The sequence below is a fragment of the Lygodium microphyllum genome, chromosome 9, assembly GCF_053477565.2.
Source record: "Lygodium microphyllum isolate KBCC chromosome 9, Lygodium_microphyllum_v1.1.10, whole genome shotgun sequence".
Classification (NCBI taxonomy): Eukaryota; Viridiplantae; Streptophyta; class Polypodiopsida; order Schizaeales; family Lygodiaceae; genus Lygodium; species Lygodium microphyllum.
The window spans coordinates 64,379,307-64,401,985 of record NC_141143.1 but is presented as its reverse complement, the minus strand read 5'-3'; the positions used below and the strand labels follow the sequence as shown (position 1 = coordinate 64,401,985).

General features: G+C 40.2%; 1 protein-coding gene and 1 non-coding gene across 7 annotated transcripts in view; both read right to left on the bottom strand.

The window, feature by feature from the left end:
* The window catches only part of LOC148031113 (Peptidase M50 family protein), a 36,451-nt gene extending 15,295 nt beyond the window's left edge, over nucleotides 1-21,156 (bottom strand). For 3 of the 6 annotated variants that reach the window (XM_087684648.1, XM_087684651.1, XM_087684653.1), the window contains exons 1-4: nucleotides 20,952-21,154; nucleotides 20,689-20,754; nucleotides 11,455-11,521; nucleotides 4,717-4,809 (exon numbers count right to left, since the gene is read on the bottom strand). In XM_087684648.1, the coding sequence (XP_087540774.1) occupies nucleotides 4,717-4,809; nucleotides 11,455-11,521; nucleotides 20,689-20,754; nucleotides 20,952-21,031 (306 nt within the window). In that variant the 5' untranslated portion in view covers nucleotides 21,032-21,154. Of the gene's footprint in view, nucleotides 1-4,716; nucleotides 4,830-11,454; nucleotides 11,522-20,688; nucleotides 20,755-20,837 lie in introns of all 6 variants that reach the window. The other 3 variants (XM_087684649.1, XM_087684652.1, XM_087684650.1) reach the window with 3 other exon arrangements.
* On the bottom strand, nucleotides 3,654-3,756 carry LOC148031114 (U6 spliceosomal RNA). Its single transcript, XR_015692043.1, has one exon. It is a non-coding gene; the product is annotated as a U6 spliceosomal RNA (small nuclear RNA).
* Nucleotides 21,157-22,679: the final 1,523 nt, after the last annotated feature.

Sequence of the window (22,679 nt, the reverse complement as noted above, 5' to 3'; positions counted from 1 at the left end):
TGACACTTGCCCTTCTTGGCTTGCATGCCCCCTTGTTTCTTGCTACCCTATTAAGTGCCTAAAGTCTCAAAGCTCTGCAGAGAATTTTTTGCTTAGATGTCCTTGCCCTTCTGCCTTGCCATAAAAGCCTGCTCAAAGGCTATAATATCCACACCATTGTTCTTTCGTGTGTGCTCTTCTTCAACTGACCAACTAAAGAAAAGTAAGTGGATGTGGGAAAATCCTCACGGTGAGGTTCAAGGCCGTGTGAAAGGCGAACACACAGGCCCGAAGTGTATTTGGAGTCCCATACAAGGATTTTGTTTACCTTCTCGGGTTCTATCAATACATAGTGCTTCCGGAGAAGTACTTAATGAGCAAAAGGCCAAGATAGCCAAGATCTCTTATGCATCCGAAATGGGAAGTTTAATGTATACCATGATAGTCACTCGTCCTGACATAGCATTTGCAATGGGAGTTGTGACACACTATATGGCTACATTTGGCAGACAGCATTGGGATGTTGTAAAGGGTATCATGAGGTACCTAAAGGGCACAGTAGCTATGTGCATATGTTATGGTAGCCAAGATACAAGAGTCCTAAGATACATTAGCTTTGATTATGCATGACATGCAAACAATAGGAAGTCCATCTTTGGCCATGTCTTCACCTTTGTTGGAGATGCTGCTTCTTGGCTATCCAAGCTGCAGAAATGCATGACCCTTTCTACTACTGAGGCCAAGTATGTTGTAGCCACTAAGGCTTGCAAGGAGGCTCTTTGGTTAGGCCACCTTGTTATTACTAAATGTGGTCTCTACAATACATTCGAATTCTATGAGTGCTATCCAATTAGTCAAGAATCTGATCTTCCATGCAAAGACGCAACACATTGAGGTGCATTATCCCTTCAGCAAAGAGGTCATTGAGGACAAGTCTATTGATCTTGTCAGGATCTCAATTGACCGAAATCCTACAAATTTGCTTACGAAAAGTCTCTTAACAAAGCATTTTGCCTTCCTTAGAAAGTTGTTGGGAGATGACATATTTCCTCATCCTATTGTACTTGTATACTTTTGTACTTTGTCACTTTTTTCTCATTCTCTCTTCACTAGAGATACATTCACCTTTAATCTGGAAGATTGTTGGGGGTAAATGGACCTGTGCTTAGCTGCCCATGTATTACTACACTGATAGTACCCACACACCTGTACACTGCAAGTGGCGAGTGCCCATCACTATCACTTCATTCTTTATTCTTTCAGTAACATTTAAATAAAGGGAAGATTGGTCACTAATTGTGACTGTTGGAGTTCTCACATCTCCTCTCTCCTTTTTTTTTCCTGAAGATAATTGAATTAAATGGTAAATATTTACATCAGACCATCAAGTCAGCAAAGAAAAAACAGACACAAATGAAAGTCACCGAGACTCTGACATAAAAATATCACACAGAAAGGACAACTGCTCTCTCTCTCTTTTTTTTTTCGTAAAAGGTAATTGTATTAATTATGAAAAAAAGGTACAAGATTACATGATTACATGATTACAAGAGACACGAGGGCCCTAGGCCAACGTGTGGGGAATCCCCGTACTAATGCACTAAAAAGGGTTACACCAATCATGGCAACGACCCAGAGGCAATTGCCATATGCCAGGGAAGCAAGTCCTCCCGAGGGAGCAAGTCGGAGTGCCGGATGAGATCTAGCTGCCAATGCAAGAGCCCTTTAAGCTTGGCAATATGTCTCGGTACATTAGAGGCCGAATCAAAGAGAAAAGCATTGCACGTGGTCCAAATGTGCCAGCATCCCCAATATCTAAAAAAGTGAAATAAGATCTTCATATGTAACTGTGGCGGTGTGGGGTACTTTGGGCACACAAAAACCCAATCGAAAGGAGTTAGTGAGGACCCCACCACTGCGCGCCAGATTTGCGACAAGAGTGACAAGATATTCTTGGCGAGCGGGCAAGAAAGAAAACGATGTCGGGCCGATTCCGTAGTAGTGGTACAGAAGAAACAATTGCCATTCGAGATTCTACGCTTGGAAAGGACCGAGGCAAGAGGAAGACCACCAATCATTACCCGCCAAAGAAAGACCTTGCATTTGAAAGGTGCCTTATTCAGCCAGCCCTCCATCAGCGTTGCCTGCCACCATGACTACGATTTCCGCAGTCCCCAAACAGTATTAGCTTTCACACCCAGCCATTGGTGATCTTGAATGAGAAGATGATACACCTGATTAGTAGAGGCCTTTTCCAGACTCAACCGGCCTGCAAGGTCCCAGTCCTCCCAAGGACGATCCACAGCCAGGGCAGGAAAGGGTTGCCTACCCTGAAGCTCCGACAAAAGCTGTTCCCATAAACCATGGTATCCGCGCGGGATCCTGAAAAGTCTCCTAGCAGTCCGAAACGATGCAAGAACATTGCGAGTGGCAAGGGTAGCATCCGCAATCGAAGTCACACCTAAACGAGCCATGCGGTTAAATCTCGGTCTGAGCTGATGTTTGTCTTCCTATGAAAGTAATCTCGATACTGCCAACAATTCCAGCTGAAAGGAGTTAGTCTGCAAGCGGTCCCCCACTGGATGCCAACGGGCCTTTTGGAGCACCACTTTCCACGAGCCGACCAAGTGCAGTAACAGAGAGGAAGAGGGACTGGAAAATCGAGCATCAGCATTAAGAACATGCCACCAGGAGGCCCGAAGTCGTGTATTACCATGGCGTAGCCCGCTGTCCTCAAGAAAATAACGGGCTATGATGGTCCACGGGTGATGATCCACACACATGGCACGAAAAAGAGACCAACGAAGAGCCAGCATATGAGTTTCTGCATCCAAAATAGCTCCACCACCCATGCGTTTAGGGGTACATGTATGTGACCATGAAATCCACGAAATACCTGCCTGCAGTGAATCCTTCTTCCATAGCATGAAACGAATGGGATGAGTGAGAGCCTTCAAAGTAGTAGGCGTCCACGGCAACAATGGCAGGAAATACGTTAGCATTGGTAGCATAATTGTCTGAGCCACTTTGAGGCGGACATGGAATGGCCATGCTTGCGACTTCCAATACATAAACTTCGCCGCCAGTTTTTGTGAAATCCACTCCAGTAGGTCTTTTGGCCGTACATCCACCCCCAATGGGTATCCAAGATGCCTGACAATGGAGCCACGGGAAACCACCTGGCCCTGCCAGCCTAATGACTGTAAATCAGGCTCCGTGCAACTGAGTATGGCTGATTTAAAGGCATTGATGCAAAGACCAAAGGCCTGACCAAAGAGCGTCCAAACATCTAATGCCTTTCGAATGTTGTCCCTGTCCGCCCGCAAAATCATAAAGGTGTCATCAGCCAAAGATTGGCTAATGAAGTGCTGCCCCAAAGGAAGAGACAATCCTGCCAACTGAGCAGAAGCCGCCATTGAGGATAACATTGAAAGGACCGGGTGAGTCGCCAGGGCAAAGAAGAGAGGACTCAAAGGGCAACCCTGTCTGACCGAGCGTGCAAGGACAAATGGCTCTGTAACCCCACCATTGAGCATAACTCTTGAAGAAGCTGCAGCACTAATGGTGTAGATCAATCGGGACATCCGAGTACCAAAACCCATAGCAGACATGAGATCTGCAATGAAAGACCAGTCCACATAGTCAAACGCCTTTTCCAAGTCCAATTGAATCAAAAAAATTTGGACCATTTCTCGATTTGTGCGTGTCATCCTTGCACAGGGGCCATGCTAATCTTCTCTGTATCGTTCCAATTTTATCAGATGTCTCCGAAGAGACAACTGCTCTCTCTCTCTCTCTCTCTCTCTCTCTCTCTCTCTCTCTCTCTCTCTCTCTCTCTCTCTACCATAGCTCTTGCTTCCGCTCACGTGCTTCCCCTCTGGGCTCACTCCCTTTAAGAGATGTTAGAATAGTAGGCAACAGTAAGAACAGCCTTGGCGAAAGCAATACCAACTGTCTCAACAGTAGCAACAGCCAAAAAGCAAGACTTCCAGCTTTGTGAGCAGGGAGAACAGGTTGGTCACCTTAGAAAACAGGTCGCCCAACTGCTAGACAGGCGGCCAGTACAAGACAGAAGGGCTGAGAATGAGAAACACAAGGTGTGAGAGCACTGGCACAAAGGGATGAACATAAGAAGTCAGAATGAACGGGCAATGGAATCAGTAACAATATATAAGCACTGGCACAAAGGGATGAATACAAGACATCAGAATGAACAGGCAATGAAATCCATAATGTAGCATGAGATTTACAATACAATACCACCAGGGTACTAGCACCATAACTAGCAGTAGTGACTCCAAACTCCCTCTCCAAGGATCCACACTTATGTAATATGCAACAGAGAGTGGAGAGGAGAATATATAGAGGCCTCATGATGACACTAGAGATAATAGGTTGAACCCAAAATGAGCCACCCCACTGCCCATAAATGCACCCAATAAAAAGCCTAATAAAGTGCCCTACAACCCATGAAATGTACACTGCTAATACAAGCAAAATGCATAATTCTTAAACAAAGCTTGAAGATCTGATGAAGAAATTCAGTCTTCAATGCAGTCCTACAATAGCATTGGAACATACTTAGTGGAAGCAAGTGACCTTAAAAATACATTCACAGCCTTAAAGGCAGTAAAACTTGGGATTTATATGCAACAAAAAGGTGTTTCAAGCCACTTGTAATTGCTTCAAAGATTCACAGCATCTTTATGTGCCACTAGAAAGCTGAGAAGCTCATACCACAAATGTAACAAGTTGACTTGACTCCTGTGGGGGACCACTTTCTTTGCTTATGCCAAACTTGACGATTAAGCTAAAAGCCCAAACTAGCATCTGAGAAACAACAGACAAAACTTTGATAGAAAGGTCAAGTAAAGGAAGAGCACAAATTCTTTGTTCACTTGAGCTACAGAGGCAATGACAATATGCAAACAAGTGTTCAGTGTAGCAGGCATCAAAACTTTTTACAACCCGTAACACTTTTCAAATTTCATGAAGACAAAATACATCTTATTCTCAAGCTTCAGCATGTGTTGAGTACAACGCATGATGGCCACTAACCTTGTACCACGTGGTTGAAGTAAAATCAAAGGAGAATCTGTTTTGCCACTGATCATGCCCCATTAAAACTATGCAAGTGGTATTCTCTTCAGGCAAGGCAGGAACTTCCTGCGCATCAATGTTTTTCTTTCTTTCTTTTTTCTTGAGGACACCCTTTGAGCTAAGGAGGGATGGTAGCCCATATTTGAATTTTGCTAATCAGCCTTGAACTGCCTACATGTCTATCATGCTTGACAATTTGTAATTTTCATGTGTGTCCTTTTCATAAATGTGGTTTCAGCATTACAGACACTGTTAAAATCTTTCTCACCCAAACCTCAGCCTCATAATTCAAGTTAGCATTGTTCAATTAGACTACTCCACAGTAAAATTGTCTACAAGTATAACAGTAACAGCTAATACTCCTTCCACGAAGTAGTGTGAAAAACAGGAAGCACAAAAGGAAGAGCCATTGGGGGATGGAGCCAGGGAATCTCATAAAACAAGTATACCACCTGATACATAATATGCCAACTTGTCAGGAGCTTACTGAGGTTGAGAACTTACATTTTGCTCACATAAGGCTGAGTTTATTATTATAATCAAGGAAAGAAACTTCACAAACAGTCCTAAATAAAGATGAAAATGATTCAACATCAAGTTGCTAGCGAGTTCTCAAAAAGTTGAATGAGAGATCATTGGTAGCATAACAGTTTGGGACATCTGGAAGGTGGGGGAAGGTGAAATACAGACAGGCAATCGAAGAGTTTATTGCAGCAATCTCACTAAATATAACTTATTCAGAACAGCTATCAGGGGCAGCTTCAGAAGCTGGGATAATGAGGAAAAGGCTAAATGCCTTTTTATGCATTTGAGAACCGGATCCTTTTTGGACAAGTGGAAATACACCTGCTTTACAAGTGATCGGTGTGTGAACACTACCCCCCCCCCCTGAATTCTGCATTATTTAATGGAGCAGTTGGCTGAACATTTTGTTCGTTTATTTATATTGTATCATATAATGACTTACCCTTGACAGATCATATAAATCACTGAATAACCCATCCCATAGGTACACACTGAAATCCTATAACATTGAAAATTTTATTTGTTTTCACACAAAAGACACATAGTGTCTTGGCATCCACCCCCTCTAAACCTGCACATCCTTTGGCATGGATCACTTACTCTTCTATAGGTTGGAGGTCTTCATCATCTTCCATAAGCTTTGAATCTTCTTCTTCTTCAATATCCTACTCTGCCTCTGCATCTTCAAGCTCTAGCCTTCATATTCCTTTCATCCTCTTCTCTTGAATATCTTGATTCTTTTACCTACAAGTGGAACCCTAAGCTTTGTCTTGTCTAGTTCACACAAGGCATATGTAGCATTGTCAAAAACTTGCATTACAAGGTATGGTCCAAAACACTTCTTGGATACCATCTTGAGTGTTTGACTATTTCTTTGCAAGCCTTTTCTAAGGTCTTCATTATGGGTTGATGCCCTCTCTTAATCTTTCCATTATCCCTTGGATTATAAGTTGAAGTCAATGCCAACTTACTATGCAATCTTGAAAATAACTCTCTTTGGCTTCTTCTACATCTAACTCTCCTTTGTCTACAGTCACTTTTTCTACATATTCATAGTTGCAAAAGACATCTTCAAGAAGAAACTTACATACTTCAATGGTAATCTTGGTCCTTAATTATCTTCATCCTCAACATGGTTAATCAGATCTTCTCTTGCAACCACTATGTATCTTATTTGTTAATCAGATCTTCTCTTGCAACCACTATGTATCTTATTTGCCACATCTTTTGCAGCCTGATATGTGTTATAACCAGCTAGAGATAATTCTGAAAGTTCATCAAAAATCACATTTCTACTGACAAAAACTTTCTTGGAAATAAGATCATACAATCTGTACCCTTTGCTTTCACTCCTGTATCCCACAAATATGCACTTGACAACCTTATTGTCCAACTTTTTTCTCAATACTTTGGGAATATGAGCATATGCAAGACACCCAAAAGTATGAAAGCGACCAACTGAAGGTTTACATGCACATATAAAGTATCTTGCAAACAGAGACTAAAGCCATCAATGGCTTTCAAAAAAATCTCTTCAACACCTCTAACAAGTTAAGATACATTGTTGGCACATTGCACTAATTTGCCAACACGAGCTGCAACAACAGAAGTAAAAAAATCCCTATAAGATGTAATATGCTTAGAAGTACCACTATCAAAGAACCAAGTGCTAGCATCCTTTGTAGAGTTGAATGCTCTATCTGCCCAAGAAGAATCATAACTGCAAGTATAAAAATAGTAGTCACGGTCAATGAGACAAGCATAGAACTTTGTAGCAATAGCAATAGAAGGTACATCTAAAACTACCATCCCAAACTCTTTTTCCTTCTTGCTAATGCATTTCTTGCATTCTATGATATAATGACCTAGCTTTTTACAATAATGGCACTCGCCCTTCTTCGCTTATATGCCCCCATGCTTCTTGTTGTTCTGAGAAGTTCTAGAACTTCCAGAACTCTACGAAGCACTCTTGGATCGATTGCCCTTTCCCTTCTATCTTGCCATAAAAGCTTGTTCAAAAGCTACAACATCCATTCCACTATTTGCCCTTGTTTGCTCTTCTTGCAACAATAAGCTAACCAACTTAAGAAAAGTAAGTGGCTGCGTAGAGCCCACATTGTAAGATTCAAAGCCGTATGAAAGGCCAAATAAGAAGGTGGCAAAGAGTTTGAAATCATAGAAATCATTTGAGCATCATAATAATACTCATCTACATTCATCAACTGCTTGAGCAAGTCCTGAATTTTATTAAGGTGATCTTGCATCACTAAACTACTAATGCAATAAGTGACAATGCTTGGGCATTCCTAGTGTCCCAAGCCTTTTGTGCAACTGTTCTTTGGAGTGGTGGCCGAACAGTAACTTGCCTTTTGACCACGACCTCCTTGTGGAGGAGTTGCAGGAGCCAAATCACCAAGACGAACTTCTTCCCCACTAACATGATCCCAAAGACTCTTTGCATCAAGCACATTCTTCATCATGAAGGACCACAAAGAATAGTCGTTGCCATCCAATCTATCCTCTTTCGATACATAAGTGAAGACATCACTGTGTCCTTGATTTGCCATGATAAATGTCACTCTTTCAAAATTCAAATGCACAAGAACGATAACAAAAGGTGGCATGACCTAGAAGTCTGCAAATCTCTAGAAATTACAGCAAATGTCAAGCTGTAATCAACTAAATTGTGTCCCACTTGACCATACTACCTCAATGTGCTGAAATTTTTCACATTTCAGCAAGCAACACGCTGCCCAATGCAACCAGAGTGATCAACAGCACTAAAAACACAAAAGCCCCAAAATTTGCTGACCCAAATGCCTGCAAATTTCTACAATTTGTGCATTCAAGCACTTGCTGAAGTAGAAATTGACCTTTTCTTGCAAAAGCCCTTTGCTTTGGCTCTAAAATTCTAAATAAAATAATAAAATATACCTGTGGCAGCTGATGATGCTGCAGTTTGTGACTGTTCAGCAGATTTACAAGCGATGATTGCAAAGCTGGAAAGATGCTGACATGGAAGTCAACTGCAAACTATGCATGAACCAAGGTGATGTGGCAGGGCAGAGCAGGTGAAACAGCTGGCGGAGCAACTGATGGAGCTGTCGCAGAACTGCGGGCGAAGCTCGTGAAACAGCTGGTGGAGCTGTCGTAGAACTGGTGTACAGAGCTAGTGCAGAGCTAGCGGGCGGAGCTGGTGCTGAGCTGGCGGAGGAATGCAGGGCGACAAGAGACTGCAGAGCGACGGCCAACTGCAGGGTGGCGGTCAAGTTGGCCCTGATCCCAAATGTTGGAGATGATGGACAACAACTCAACTTGAGAGAGTGAACACAATAGAAGAGAGAGAGTGTGGTCACAGTTCAACTCTCAATTGATTGCAAGTGAGGTACTACGTACAAATGCACAAAGTACAACCCTTAAACTTTAGTGTTGTGTGAGTGACTTAAACTGCGTTCACACACAAATGTGTGTAACGTGCACTAAGTGACCATAAGCATGAGTAAAACCCAACAAACAATGCAGCTATCTTTTGAGCTTCAGCTCCGTTGTATCAGCTTTTCTTCCCATAGCATGATTCAATGTATCATCACCGTGTTCTTCTTGTGTTTCTAAGTTTCTCTTCTCTCTCAATGTTTCCCATACACACTTCGTGTTTCTTCCCCACAAACCCTACTGTCTCTCTAGTCTCTTTGTCATTCTTTTGACATGGTGTGTGCATGTGTGTTGTGGGAGAGGAAGTGTAAACAACACCTAAAACTACCCCAAATGGTCGCAAACATGCACTTTAAACAGTCGGACACTTTGGATCGGACATGATCAGACGTTTCATATTGGACAGGATGGATCAGACTAGTGCATCCGTCCATCAGACATGGACAACTAGGCAGGACCAGAATTACATAAAGCTTAAAAAATAAATAAACGTAAGAGACTCCTTCGATTGAAATGCATCAAACAAAAGAAGATGGGCACACTTTGATGCAAAGAAATCACTCTTTGAAGGAGAATGGGGCAACATTATGTGTGTGAAACCCATATCACAAGCTACCTCAGCCACAATTCCTCAACAAGTCTACTAATCAGTCCTTCCCATATGAAGCATTTTAAGCAGGCGTAAGGACAAGGCACAAACAGGAGGAAAGGATGGTTTTGTGCCTTAGGGCATTTAGCAAGCTTTTGTGATCATAACATTTGTTGCATTCTAGGATGTTTCTATTGGATCTCACAATCTTTTTTCTATAATCTTTCCCACAACAAATACATTATTTTTCTTTTGTATCATCTGGAGCAGCAGGACCATATAATTTAGTTACATATTGAGGATTGCTCTGCCAGTCATTACAAGCCATGCATGGATGTTTCTACTGGATCTCACAAATCTTTTTTCTATAATCTTTCCCACAACAAATACATTCTTTTGCTTTTGTATCATCTGGAGCAGCAGGACCATATAATTTAGTTACATATTGAGGATTGCTCTGTCAGTAATTACAAGCCATGCATGGATTCTGTCCTCCTGCAGATTGATGTTACAAGCTCGTGGACTTATCTTTTGCATGCAAACATGTTCAATTCATGGGCAGAACCAAATTGTGGGCACAGGGACACGTTTAAGGCTAACAAAGCTTGCTTTTTTAATAGTTTCTATTATTTCATGTCACAGCACAGAAGAAAAAGTACAAAAGTCAAGGCAAGGTCAACTATCAACCAAATCTCTAGCCAAGCAAGTGGTTTCCAAGTTTTTCTGCATATATCATTGCAAGTTGTTATATTATATCATGTCACAGTACAAAAGTCAAGGCAGGGTCAACAATCAACCAAATCACTATCCAAGCAAGTGGTTTCCAACTTATTCTGTATATATCCTTGCAAGTGAGTATGGCTGTCTTATCTAGGTGTAAGTATTGGAGCTGTGATTTGGAGTTTTGGAAGAGTTTGTTTCAAGCATTAGACAAAGCTCATGCAGCGGAGGGTTCTGTGGTGGATCGTGGTTCATCAAATCTTCTTGTTGCAGGTAGAGCTCAGAGTTACATGAGGCAAGGTCTCTATGTTCTCTTTAGTTACCCATAATGCCATATATATTTGAAGAGATCTACAAACTCAACCATCCCAAGACCAGTAAATCTCAGCACTCCATACAATCATATAGGACTAAGGAAATAATGGCCAGATCCCATGATTGACAGCAGTGACAGCAGTCCAACATAATCATCTAACTCTGTCACTGATTAGATCAACATCTCACCTATTGCCTTGTACCTTTTCATGTTAATATGCACCAGAGAAGATGTAACATTGCTCGAATTGACCTTTTTTCGGGCACCTTACCAGCCTCCATCATATGCCCGTTGACAGCAAACAATCTTACAGACAAGACGCAGGGGGGATTGCACTTGAAGCATCCTGTCAGCATAACAGGTTTGATAACGTACAAAATTGGTCCTAAAGTTCACTAGATGCATTGAGTCTGTAGTTCCAAACTAACATGCAAGTTGCAGATACAACATTACTACCGGGAGTTCCAGAAAACAAAACTTCGTAACAAGGAGCCACAAAAACCATTGTATAGAACTTTTGTCCTTTCTGACAGTTCCAAATTTTGAAACGTCTTATAATAATTCTGCCACCTTGTTTGGTCAGACAGACTTCCATGTTCTATTATATGTTCATGATCACGTGCACACACAAGTTGTTTCCACCAACTAAGAACAAAGATTGGCTCTTCTACTCAAGAACAAACGGCTGAATTCATTAATTCCACAGAATCCCATAATGTCATACTAAGAAGAGCCTTTGTCAAGCTCTAAGAATAAACCCTTTTGAGTAATAAAAAGCGATTTGAATACTTACCATAAAAACAACCATCATCATTGACAAGCCAAATCCAACTCCAACACTGAACAAAGGCCTCAGGATCCTGTATTTCAGAAAAAGGATACACCACATCTCTTTAGATAATAACTAATAAGAAATAGTCCATGTAAGCCCAATAATGCCAAAAATGTTTGAAGTGATGTATATGCTTACACATCTACAACATTAGCGAGGTATCTACAACATTAGCGAGGTAATTTTCAACAAACAAAACCGCAAATACATATTTTGGCTGTAAAGTGGTACTTTCCAAACAATTGTATGTATCAGATACATAATCCTGATTGACTACTGCAGGACAAAAGGTATACCATGGCCACCCTTTATTCTTCAGAAAGATTATAAAGCGTTCAAGAAGCCTCAAGTGTACCAGGCCATACTGGTTAATGAGTTTATCATAGCAACCAATTGAACCAACCTCCAATATTGGCACAACAATTAACCAACCCATACTACTAATGAGTTTATCATGTCAAACAATCCAACCAACCTCCAATATTGGCATAATAAATAATCTTTTAAATTAACCAACATTGTATCTGAACTGCACTGCTGCTGCAACACACTTCAGACCACTACTGTAAACTGCTAATGAATTGTTGATAAATGCATTGTATATATTCTATGTTTTCACAGTGCACACATGGTATTACGACTAGTGCTCTCCTAAAGAGTATCCTATGGTCATCGTGGAGGCTCGGTTTGTGCAAGATACACAAGCCTCACAATGTTTGAGACTCCTTCCTCTTGGGATCCCATAGTGTCTTTTCAAGCTTCTCCATCATTGGAGGCCCTAAGGAGACATTATGGTCTCAACGAGGAGGACAACTCATCATCTCTTTCTTCAAAACCAATGCTGAAGAGAGAGAAATTTCCAACATCCATCACCAAAAAATGAAAGAAATCAACTGCTACCCTATCTAGACAGCCATGAAAGCTATCTCCACTAATGGAACACCCTAAATATGATGTTACCTAGCTGAAACAGCCCTTAAACCGCTATCACCTATTGCTGTAATCTCTTTTGGGCATGTTACCAAATCCTGGAGGGTCTCCTACTAGTTGGAAATGGCCTATCAACCATTGCAGCAGAAACAAAAGCCCTCCACCTCTCTCTCTCTCTCTCTCTCTCTCTCTCTCTCTCTCTTTGTGCCTCAAAACCTCAAAAACGTTTTTTCCCACTTGCATGGGTAAGTTTTGCCAAGTCGCAACCTTCTAATCCCACTTTCCAGCATTCTCCAACTTATTGATTAATTTAATAATTATTTTAGTGCTTAGAAAAACAATTCCACCAACCAATGATTTAATTAGCTAAGCCAATTTGATCCCCAAGTGCCCCAAACACTTATTAGACCCTAAACTGGCATTAATTAATTCATTAATGCCTAGTCTTTAATATCACCATTGACATTCATGGCCAATAAATTGGTCTAGGCACAAATCTGACACCGGGTACCATCTAGTACTTATCAAGCATAACTTATGACAACTTTTGCCTTTGGCACCAACTGACATCTTGGGGTCTTCAATCCCATATTACAAAATAATTAACTTGCACCTTACATGTGTAGGTCAAATTTACACGTTTGATTAACTTTTAATCAAATGCTAAGCAAAGTATTAAAACTTCCCATCATCGTGGCAAACCTTCCCCTTGAAATCCTTGCAATCATCCTCAATTGCACTACAATAAACCAAAGCAAAACATACTACACTTGAATTTTCCAAATGGCATCATTATGAAAACAACAACCACTACTACTTAACCATGCTAATGCCAAACACTTCATGAAATTTTCCAATCAGCATAAATAAAATATAAGACTCATAAAGAATCCAAAACTTCTGCCAACAACCCATAGAATGTCTCTCTCAATAGCATATCTCAACTATTCTAGCAAAACAACCATAGCAAAGCATATATTGAGCATAAACCATAGCTGAACTTTCAATGGCATTCATTCAATGCATTGCTGTCCAAAAAATCAACTAAACACCACTCATAACTGATTATCATCCACTGAAAAACAATCAGTAATGATCATTTAACGATGCATCTTGATACAAATGCATAGTTTTATAGCTGCAGTGAAAACCATACCAAACTACAATTACTAGTACACTAAATAGTCCTTATGGCACACATACTGTCAGCACAATACCTTGAATGCATACTTAATATATCTGAGATCTACTATACACAAGAGCTATCCATCACTAAAGGAATGGAAGTGCTATCTCCCCCTTGAGCTTCAAGCAATGCCCTAGAGCCCTATTTTGCTGAACCTAACTAAGCTCGATCTAAAGTCATCTCTAATTGAAAAGCCTAGAAATAACGTTGCAACAACTAAGTAGTCTGCCAAGTCACTCTTTTCCATCCACTTAGCATCCATCAATAGGTAAAACAACACTAAAACTTCACTAAGAAACACATGGATACTTTACCTCTATCTCTCATGCCCCAAAATCTACACTGGGTTCTAGGCCTTTTTCTCTCTTGAGCATTGCAATGCTTTATACTTTCACATTGTTGCAATTCCAACTTACCTAATATGCATCATTGCATCCAATTGACTAGCCCCTCATATGTACCTAGCATGCTAGGAGCATCAGATGCATTAGGAAACATTTTTGTTTGCATACTTTGGACCATGTGACTGTGTATGGAATTTTACATACTAGCAATCATACCAAGATACATTTTGCCATATATTGCATGCATTACTAGCTGTATTTTTCCTCATGCACGCATTACTTGCTGCATTTTTTCCTCGTGATTGGCACTATATGGAGCATTTACATGACCACCATTAAAATCATAAGTCCCAAACACAGTAGGCTACATATATGCATTGCTAAACCTGACACTTTGTATCCTAGCATCATGCCAACACTGCTATACATTGGGTTTTTCCATTCAACTTGCAATACTCGGATACATTGGGCCTTGCATACCATGCATAGATGGTTGCATACCAAATATATTTGCTCCTTGCATTCCCATGATTTAAGCATTACCAGTCATTGTTTGGACAACCAAACCACCATTAAAGTACCCCAGGTAACCTATATTAGCATGCATGCCTTGCTATCCAAAAAGCGTTGGATTGGTATCTCCAAGTTGGCCTTGCATATGCATGAACTGCCCCACTGGCATCATTTGCTTATGCTCATTACCCACATTAGCTCTTTCTTCAATGCATCTTGTTGTCCCAAAGCTCTTTGAAGACAATTTCCTCTTCTTGCCTTTGCTACTCTCTTTTAAGAGGTAAGTGCATAAACCAAGGATCTTTTGCTAATTGCACAAGCATTTCAAGTGCTATCCTCAGCTGATCTTTAAACTAGTCCTCAAATTCCTCTCTCTTGAAGATCATCAACTTCTAAAGCCCCAGACAACAGACCCACATTTTGGTCTAAATCAATATTATCAACTTGCTACCCATATTACATGCCTTGTCCAAGCTTGCAATACTTAGTGAATTTTTCAAAGTGAGAGGCATCATTTAAAACCAGCCTTCCTCCTCAGTTAGGGTTATAAATAACCTAATTAAGTACTAATGACAGTAAGCATAAAATTCACATATATTGAAAATGCACACTTCAACACTTTAATCTTGGACATTGGACACTCTATTGGCCCAAAAATCGGTGTCCCTTGCGGTATTTCTTTATCTTATATTACAAATGGAAGTAGTACAACTGAGATCCTCTGATCTCCTCTGCTAATCCAAGTATCTCTTGCACTCAAAATTGACCAACAAGCCTCCAAACCAATTTTCCCCCTGGTTTGCTTAGTGATTGGCCTTCACCCCACCCTTGAAAGACAAATTCAACCCCAAATCTGATATTGCTTAACTGGCCTCTTCAATCTCCTTGAAATTCCTTAATTTCAATTGCTCAAATTCAAGTCCTAGGCCCTCAATTTTTTAGCACACATCTCAAGATGGTTGTTGAACCCTAATTTCTACTATAAATTAGGGTTTACAATAGAGATTTATTGAAATCTCTTTCTTTGATTGGCTCAAACTGCTAGAAAATACTGAGATAACCTGAGAATAGCTAAGGGATGAGATAGAATGCTGTAGAGATAAATTTCAGAGTTTCATCATGGGAAATACTGAAAATTTGCTATTGTCCTGCTTAAACAATCATCAAAGTTGTCACCTACAACTTAGGACCACTAGAAAGATTGTTGCCTATCCTGTATGTTATCATTTGCACCAAAAGGACCATGAGCTACTGTCACCTCCTCTTGGAGAACTCCAAACTGCTATCACATGATGTAGGACTCATCCCTAGTGGCTTCAAATCACATTAGTAGCCTCTCCTTGCTCTCTAATAGCCTTCTCTCTCATAAATGGCTAGAATACACTTCCACCAATCCCTAAAAACGTTTTTCCACTTGCATGGGCAAGTTTTGCCAAGTCGCAGCCTTCAAATCCCATTATCCAACATTATCCAGCTTATTAAATTAATTTTCAAAATATTAATTCTGAAAATTAATTTAATAATTATTCTAGTGCTCAAAAATTTAATTTCACCAACTAATGATTAAATTAGCTAGGCCAATTTGTGTTCCAAGTATCCCTAAGCAACTATTAGCTCTTACACTGGCATTAATTAATTAATTAATGCCTAGTCCTAGGCCCTCAATTTTGAACACGCATCTCGAGGCGACTGTCAAACCCTAATTTTTTCTAAAAATTAGAGTTTATAGCAAAGATTGACTCAAATCTCTTCCTCTGGGGGATGAGAATGTTGTAGAGAGATATATTTCAGAGTTTCATCGCAAGAAACACTAAAAATTTGTTATTGCCCTACTCAAGCAGCCATGGAACCTATGACCTACAGCTTAGGACCACCAAAAAGACCGTTGCCCCCTCCTATATGCTGTCACTTGCAACACAAGGACCTTGGGCTGCACTGCTCCTGGCAGGCTCCAAATTGTGTCACTTGCTGTAGGACTGATCCTTGGTGGCTGAAAATCACATCTCAGTCTCTTCGCACTCTCTAACAACTTCTCTCTCTCTAACAATGACTGGAATAGCCTTCCACCAACACCTAAAAACGTTTTTCCCCCTTACATAGGTAAGTCTCACCAAGTGGCAGCCTTCTAATCCCACTTTCTAGCATTATCCAGCTTATTAAATTAATCTTTAAAATATTAATTTTAAAAATTAATCTAATAATTATTCAAGTACTCAAAATATTAATTTCATCAAACCAATAATTAAATTGGCTAGGCCAATTTGTCTTCCAAGTATCCTTGAGCAATTATTAACCCTTAGACTGGCATTAATTAATTGATTAATGCCCAGTCTCTAATGTCACCACACTGACATTAGTGGCCAATAAATTGGTCTAGACCCAAATCTGACACCGGATACCACCTAGTACCTATCAGGCATAGCTTATGAACTACAAGCTATAAATTGGACACATATAGCTCTTTCTGGTCTGATAGAAAAGGTAGACTCTTTACAAGAACTCTGTGACTCTATTCTCAGTCTATGCCAAAACATTGTAAAATATCAACTTCAAGTCAAATCTATTCAATCTTCTCAAAGTTCTACAACAACTATGGCATTACAACTCTTGTCCATTCAATCTGCAAGTCCTAATTGGAATACTTTCTCCAACAAGCAGTTGCAAAAAGGCTGGAATTCTTATTTTTCTTCTCCTGCCTCTAGTTCCCTGAATATGCATCAAGTTCACTAGACTAAGGGCAAAGAGAAACTTCCTGTAGATATGCCATCTAATGAAGGTCCTTCTGATCACCCCTCTACTTCTTATGCATTCCCCGATTTAAATCTGGAGTATCCACCCATTTGGGCGAAGGAGGATAATGACGATTATTTCCAAGACCTACAGGCCATACAAGACATTTATTGCCCTTCCTTACACTCTGTGCTTAAAGAAGAAACTACTGTGCAACAACCTTGTCTGTTACAACCTACCCTACTAACTAGTGTTACAGCTGAAGAATTTTCAGACTATTTAGAACTACTCTTTCCGGATTGGTCAAAAGCCGATTACCAAATTGCTTTTGACCAAGTAGATGAAGCTATGATGGACAGGATAAGAAGACAAAGAGAAGCTAATCAAATCCTTGATCAAATGCCTCTCTATATTTCTCCTATGGATCAAAACAAAAGCCAAGCTCATCGCAATTTGGATGCTCGACTAGACTCTCGTCTAATGGGCGAAAGTATTGAACAACAACCTCCAACTCTACCCACTCAAGAATTACTAGCATGATATTTCAGAGACCAAGTGCATTCTAGAGACAAGCAGCTTGCACCTTGACATCCTCACATAAAGATGGAGATAGTGTAGTTGATGATGACTTTGTCCCCATTAATCCTCATCGAGATCAAGCGCCAACAGATACATTGCTACATGCCTTACTCAATGCACATACGGAAACTGAAGTAAGTAACATTTCTTCTTCTGTCATAAATGCCACAAAGAAAAAATCTACTCTTGTAAATGCCACCACCACTTATTCTTCTAAACCCTCATATACAAATTTCTATTAAAAAAAATAGGAGTTCCTAAAAAAGTAGGTTCCTTCCCCATTTGGTCAATTGATGGTAAATCTCTCGAGGAAGTTAAGCTCTTAATATACATGATGTATGCTTATGTCGGTCAAAAAATCCTAGATAAACGACAAACCAATAGGATTGATATCCTTAATGCTATGACACGTAGATTTGTAGGTGGACTCAAACAATGGTGGATATCTATTCATCCTCAAGTCAAAGTAGCTATTGCCCAGCATGCAGATCCTGTACAGCAATTTTTTTAGCTACTTTTAGGAGAATTAGTAGGAATAAACCAGATGATATCCTAGAAGCTCAAGAGGCTTTCTTCAAATCAAAACTGTGTGATCCAAGGCAATATAAAGAATATTTAGTCTACATGAGAGACTTACTCTATGAAGGTTTAGGTGCTCATGATAACAGTATGAAGGAACACCTAGTGTGCTCTATCCTGAGCCTATTCCTTTTTATTGCAAACAAAAAATGAAAGCAGAAAACAGAGATTTCACTGACAGTGTGGGCCAAATTCTACAGACTATTGAACAAACTATAAAGGATGAATGTCAACAACAAAAAATGACCCAACTGAATCAAAAATTTCCTCATTCTATAAGGTTGCAAGCAAATATGATCTCGATTTTGGCTATTCTCACTGTTCTTGTTCTACTATTGGTGGTTCTCCCTATTCTCGCCAATCGAGATAGTATTCCTCTCACAATCGCCATTCTTATTTCAACCACCAAGAAAGACAAGACAATAGGCATTCCCGCAACAAAAGATCTTCCCGTCCTTCACACCGACATGGTAAGCACCGCTCCTTTCATTGCCATAATTCTCATCATTCTCACAATATTGGCCAAGACACAAAGGATCTAAGGTGTTATATCTGTGGTAGCAAGTCTCATCTTGCTAACAAATGCCCTAAGAAGACTAAACAACAAAATGCCTCTACATCTGCTAATGTTGCTAAGGTAAATCTACATTACCTTAGTTATGCTTCCTCAATTTCTTCAGTTACTTCCTCAACTGATACCGAAAGCTATTCTTCTTATGATACTGAAATCGAAGACTCTAATAATTCTGACTTCATTTCTAAGTCTCACTCTGAGATAGATCCTGAAGAGAATGAAACAAAGCAATTTGATTTCTCTTGGCATACAACAGACACTGAGCAATCTATGTCAAATAGTGCTGATGAGCAGTCTGAACCAAACACTGATTATGCTATACACCCAGATAATTTTATCCCAGTCAATGCTCATTCAGTTCATTTTTCTAGTCATGGTAAGAAAGACAAACTCTTTCTTGGAGCAACTACTTTTACTAGCAGATTTCATCAGGGCAAGATTATCCTTCAAGATCGTGTCTTGAAAAATGTTTTAGAGATGCCAGATCAATTTTCTTCAGTTAAACAATTACAACAATTTTTGGGATATTTGAATTGGATAAACTCTTCTACTCCCAATTTAGCTTTTTATGCCAAAAATCTGTATGCCCTACTCCGCAAAGATCAGTTTCAGTAGCAACCTCTCCATACTCTTGCTGTACAAAATATAATGACAATATGATGGACCTTCGCACCAAGGCTCTTTCTCAACTGTAATTCATCTGCATTTCAGATCTCTCTGTGATGACACGTCCAAGATCCGAGAGCAGGTGTGAGAGGTTAATCATCTCTTATTTAGTCATTCAGACCAGTCCGTCAGGTTGATGACATGGTAGCCAGTTTGTCCACAGCTATTTTGTCATTATATTATTGTTTATGTTATTATTTGTGCAGCAGGCCGGCCCATTTAACAGATCCGACCTGATTGTGGGATTGTTGTATTTATTGCCTGCAGTCATGTGGTTCAAGTATTCAATCAGTCTGTGAGAGACAAAGATATCAGGTTCTCTGAGAGAAATACTGCCACACATGCTTGTAGATATTCTGCCTTCGTCATTAGGTACTCAGTATTCAGCACACACACACACACACTCTCTCTCTCTCTCTCTCTCTCTCTCTCTCTCTCTCTCTCTCTCTCGTTTCATCTACTGTTTCAGTCCATGTATGCTTCCACTTAGCTGCACTCTGACAAGACTCTAAGACTCTGGTCTAAATGTTATATTCACTTTAGCAACCCGTTCTACTTTTTCATTTGAAATTACTTTGCCAGTAGCAACTATGAATACAATGGTGACCTCTTAAGTTCCAAAGGCACCAGATTGGCCTGAAATATCCCCAAAGAGAGAAGTTTTTCGGCTATCACTACAAGTAGTTTTTGTACCTTAGATAGAAGATGAGCAGAAGTAACCAATCATTATGCTGACTTACAAAACACTCTGAAGTTTGGATGTGGCCATGCATCTTTCTTTGGGTTAGAGACGGGTAATGATATTAGGAGGTGCAATTGTTCCTCCTGAGTCTATGTTTTGTTTTAAAGGCCCTCTATAATAATTATGAGCGAACAGCAACAACAAGAAGCTTTAATTTAAAAAGCTCTCTATAAAATGAAGACTGGCATGATTGAATCCACTGAGACACTACATATGACTGTTTCACAAAGGTTTTGAAGATGTCAAGTTGTCAATATTTTACGATCAGGCTACACTAGCAGAGCAAAAATGGTACCTAAATGGCGAGACAGCTAAGCTAATGTGTCAAATCCACACATCACTGATAACCTACCTTGAGTGACGCTGGCCCCAGAGGTAAAGGAATTCATTGAAACGTCGAATTTCCCATGAGATAAATCTGCACACAAAGACCGCAGCTCTAAGAAGTGTTGATAGAACGCATCTTAAACTAAAAGGCTAAAATGGTGCACGGGTCATTACACAGTTTGATCACTTGCATGGAGAAACACAAGCAAGATGAGATACCATCCTACTGAATCATAGGACTCCCTGATCCTTTCTAATGACAGGAGCGTAGAGACCAGGATTCCTTACAAGCGATTGAGCAGCTCCTTGGGCGAGCAGGAGAATGGCCGCCGAAGTCTCCTGGATCGCCGTCTCGTTGTTGGCAACATCGCTTTCGTTTCATGTTAAGGCATGAACTCGACACGCTCTCTCCTTATAGAGTCACTCGAGGATTCGTGCATATAGTGCCATCCAGCGCCATCCATCATGCTAACCAACTTACCAATCTGTAACAGGTCATTTCGTAATGCGTACATCTATGCCACCTCATGATTTATACATCCGTACCATCTTATAATTGACGCATTTTACGAACCAAGCACCATCCTTATATGGCATCCATATGATAGCACCAAACTTGAAATTATATTTTATTTGTTCTTTAAGGAGAATTATTTGTAGAAACTTTTTAAATTAAAAAGTATCATTATTTCACTCTCACATTGAGTTGCACAAGTAATCTTTGCATTAATCAATGCTTAAAATCTCCGGTTGTATATATGTGCTAGTTTGCACACCTCTCTCTCTCTCTCTCTCTCTCTCTCTCTCTCTCTCTCAACTATGGCACTTCAATACATTGGTTATACCAACACTCTTATATGGAGCTCATATTTGATAGGGCTACCCATAGATGCAAAGCATGCTCCCTGTGACCTACCAATCCAGATCCCCACTTATGGCACAACCATATGATACAAACAATATTGGCATGTTGTCAATTAGCTCTACCTTAACACATTAGCCTATCTATGTTGGATAGACCCATGAGAGAGATATCTTGAGATGATATTGATCCTCCCCACATCAATTCCACATTGTATTTGATCCCTAGTGCTTTCTTTATGTTTTTAGTTGTTTATTATTTCCTAGCTAGAACTTTTTAGATTCTGGTTTATTTATTCTACTTAGAAAACATGATAGCTCCTTGAACTTCAAATGTATCTATTTTTCAGCTACATACAACCAAGACTTGGTTTGTTCCTATCTAAGATTTGGGGATGAAGATGGCTTTCTATTGAAAGCATCTTACATGTATCCCCTAATGGTTCTGTGACCTACTTAAGATACATGGATACAAACCAATTCCATGCAGCACGGTGTGCCATTGGTCTACTTTGCATATCCTCTCACACAAGTTATAATAAAGACCAACTCACTATGGAACATATTTCCTTCCCCCAGAGGACCAAATCTACCAACTTGAGCTAGAGAATGAGGAGCACTACAGGTGTAGGTGTCCACATCGTACACACATGTGCACACTGCATTAGCACACATGCGCATGGATAGTGCACACTACACATCCTCCACAGCGCACTAACCTCGTGCAAATGTGCACATCACTATGTACCAACCTCACCCTAGTGCACTATACTATTGCACTTTTGCCTAGTTGCACTACACCTAGTTTTAATCACACTCTTACACACTAACCCTAGTGCACTAATGCACACATACATGTACACAACTTAGTGCACAGGCATATCATAGTGCAGTAATCCATCCTAGTGTACTATACCTTGCATTACACTACCACAATGCATTTGCTTCAATCTTACGCACTAGTTCCACCCCTTAATATACAACCCTTATGTGTATTATGTACTAACCTAGTGCACAAGTGCAGCACTAGTGCACATGCACTTGTGCAATAGCCCCATCCTAATGCACTCTATCATTGCACACACCCTTGCACCTTACTGCAATGACACCTACACACTCATTGCATACCATCGTGCATATAACCTCGCACCTAGG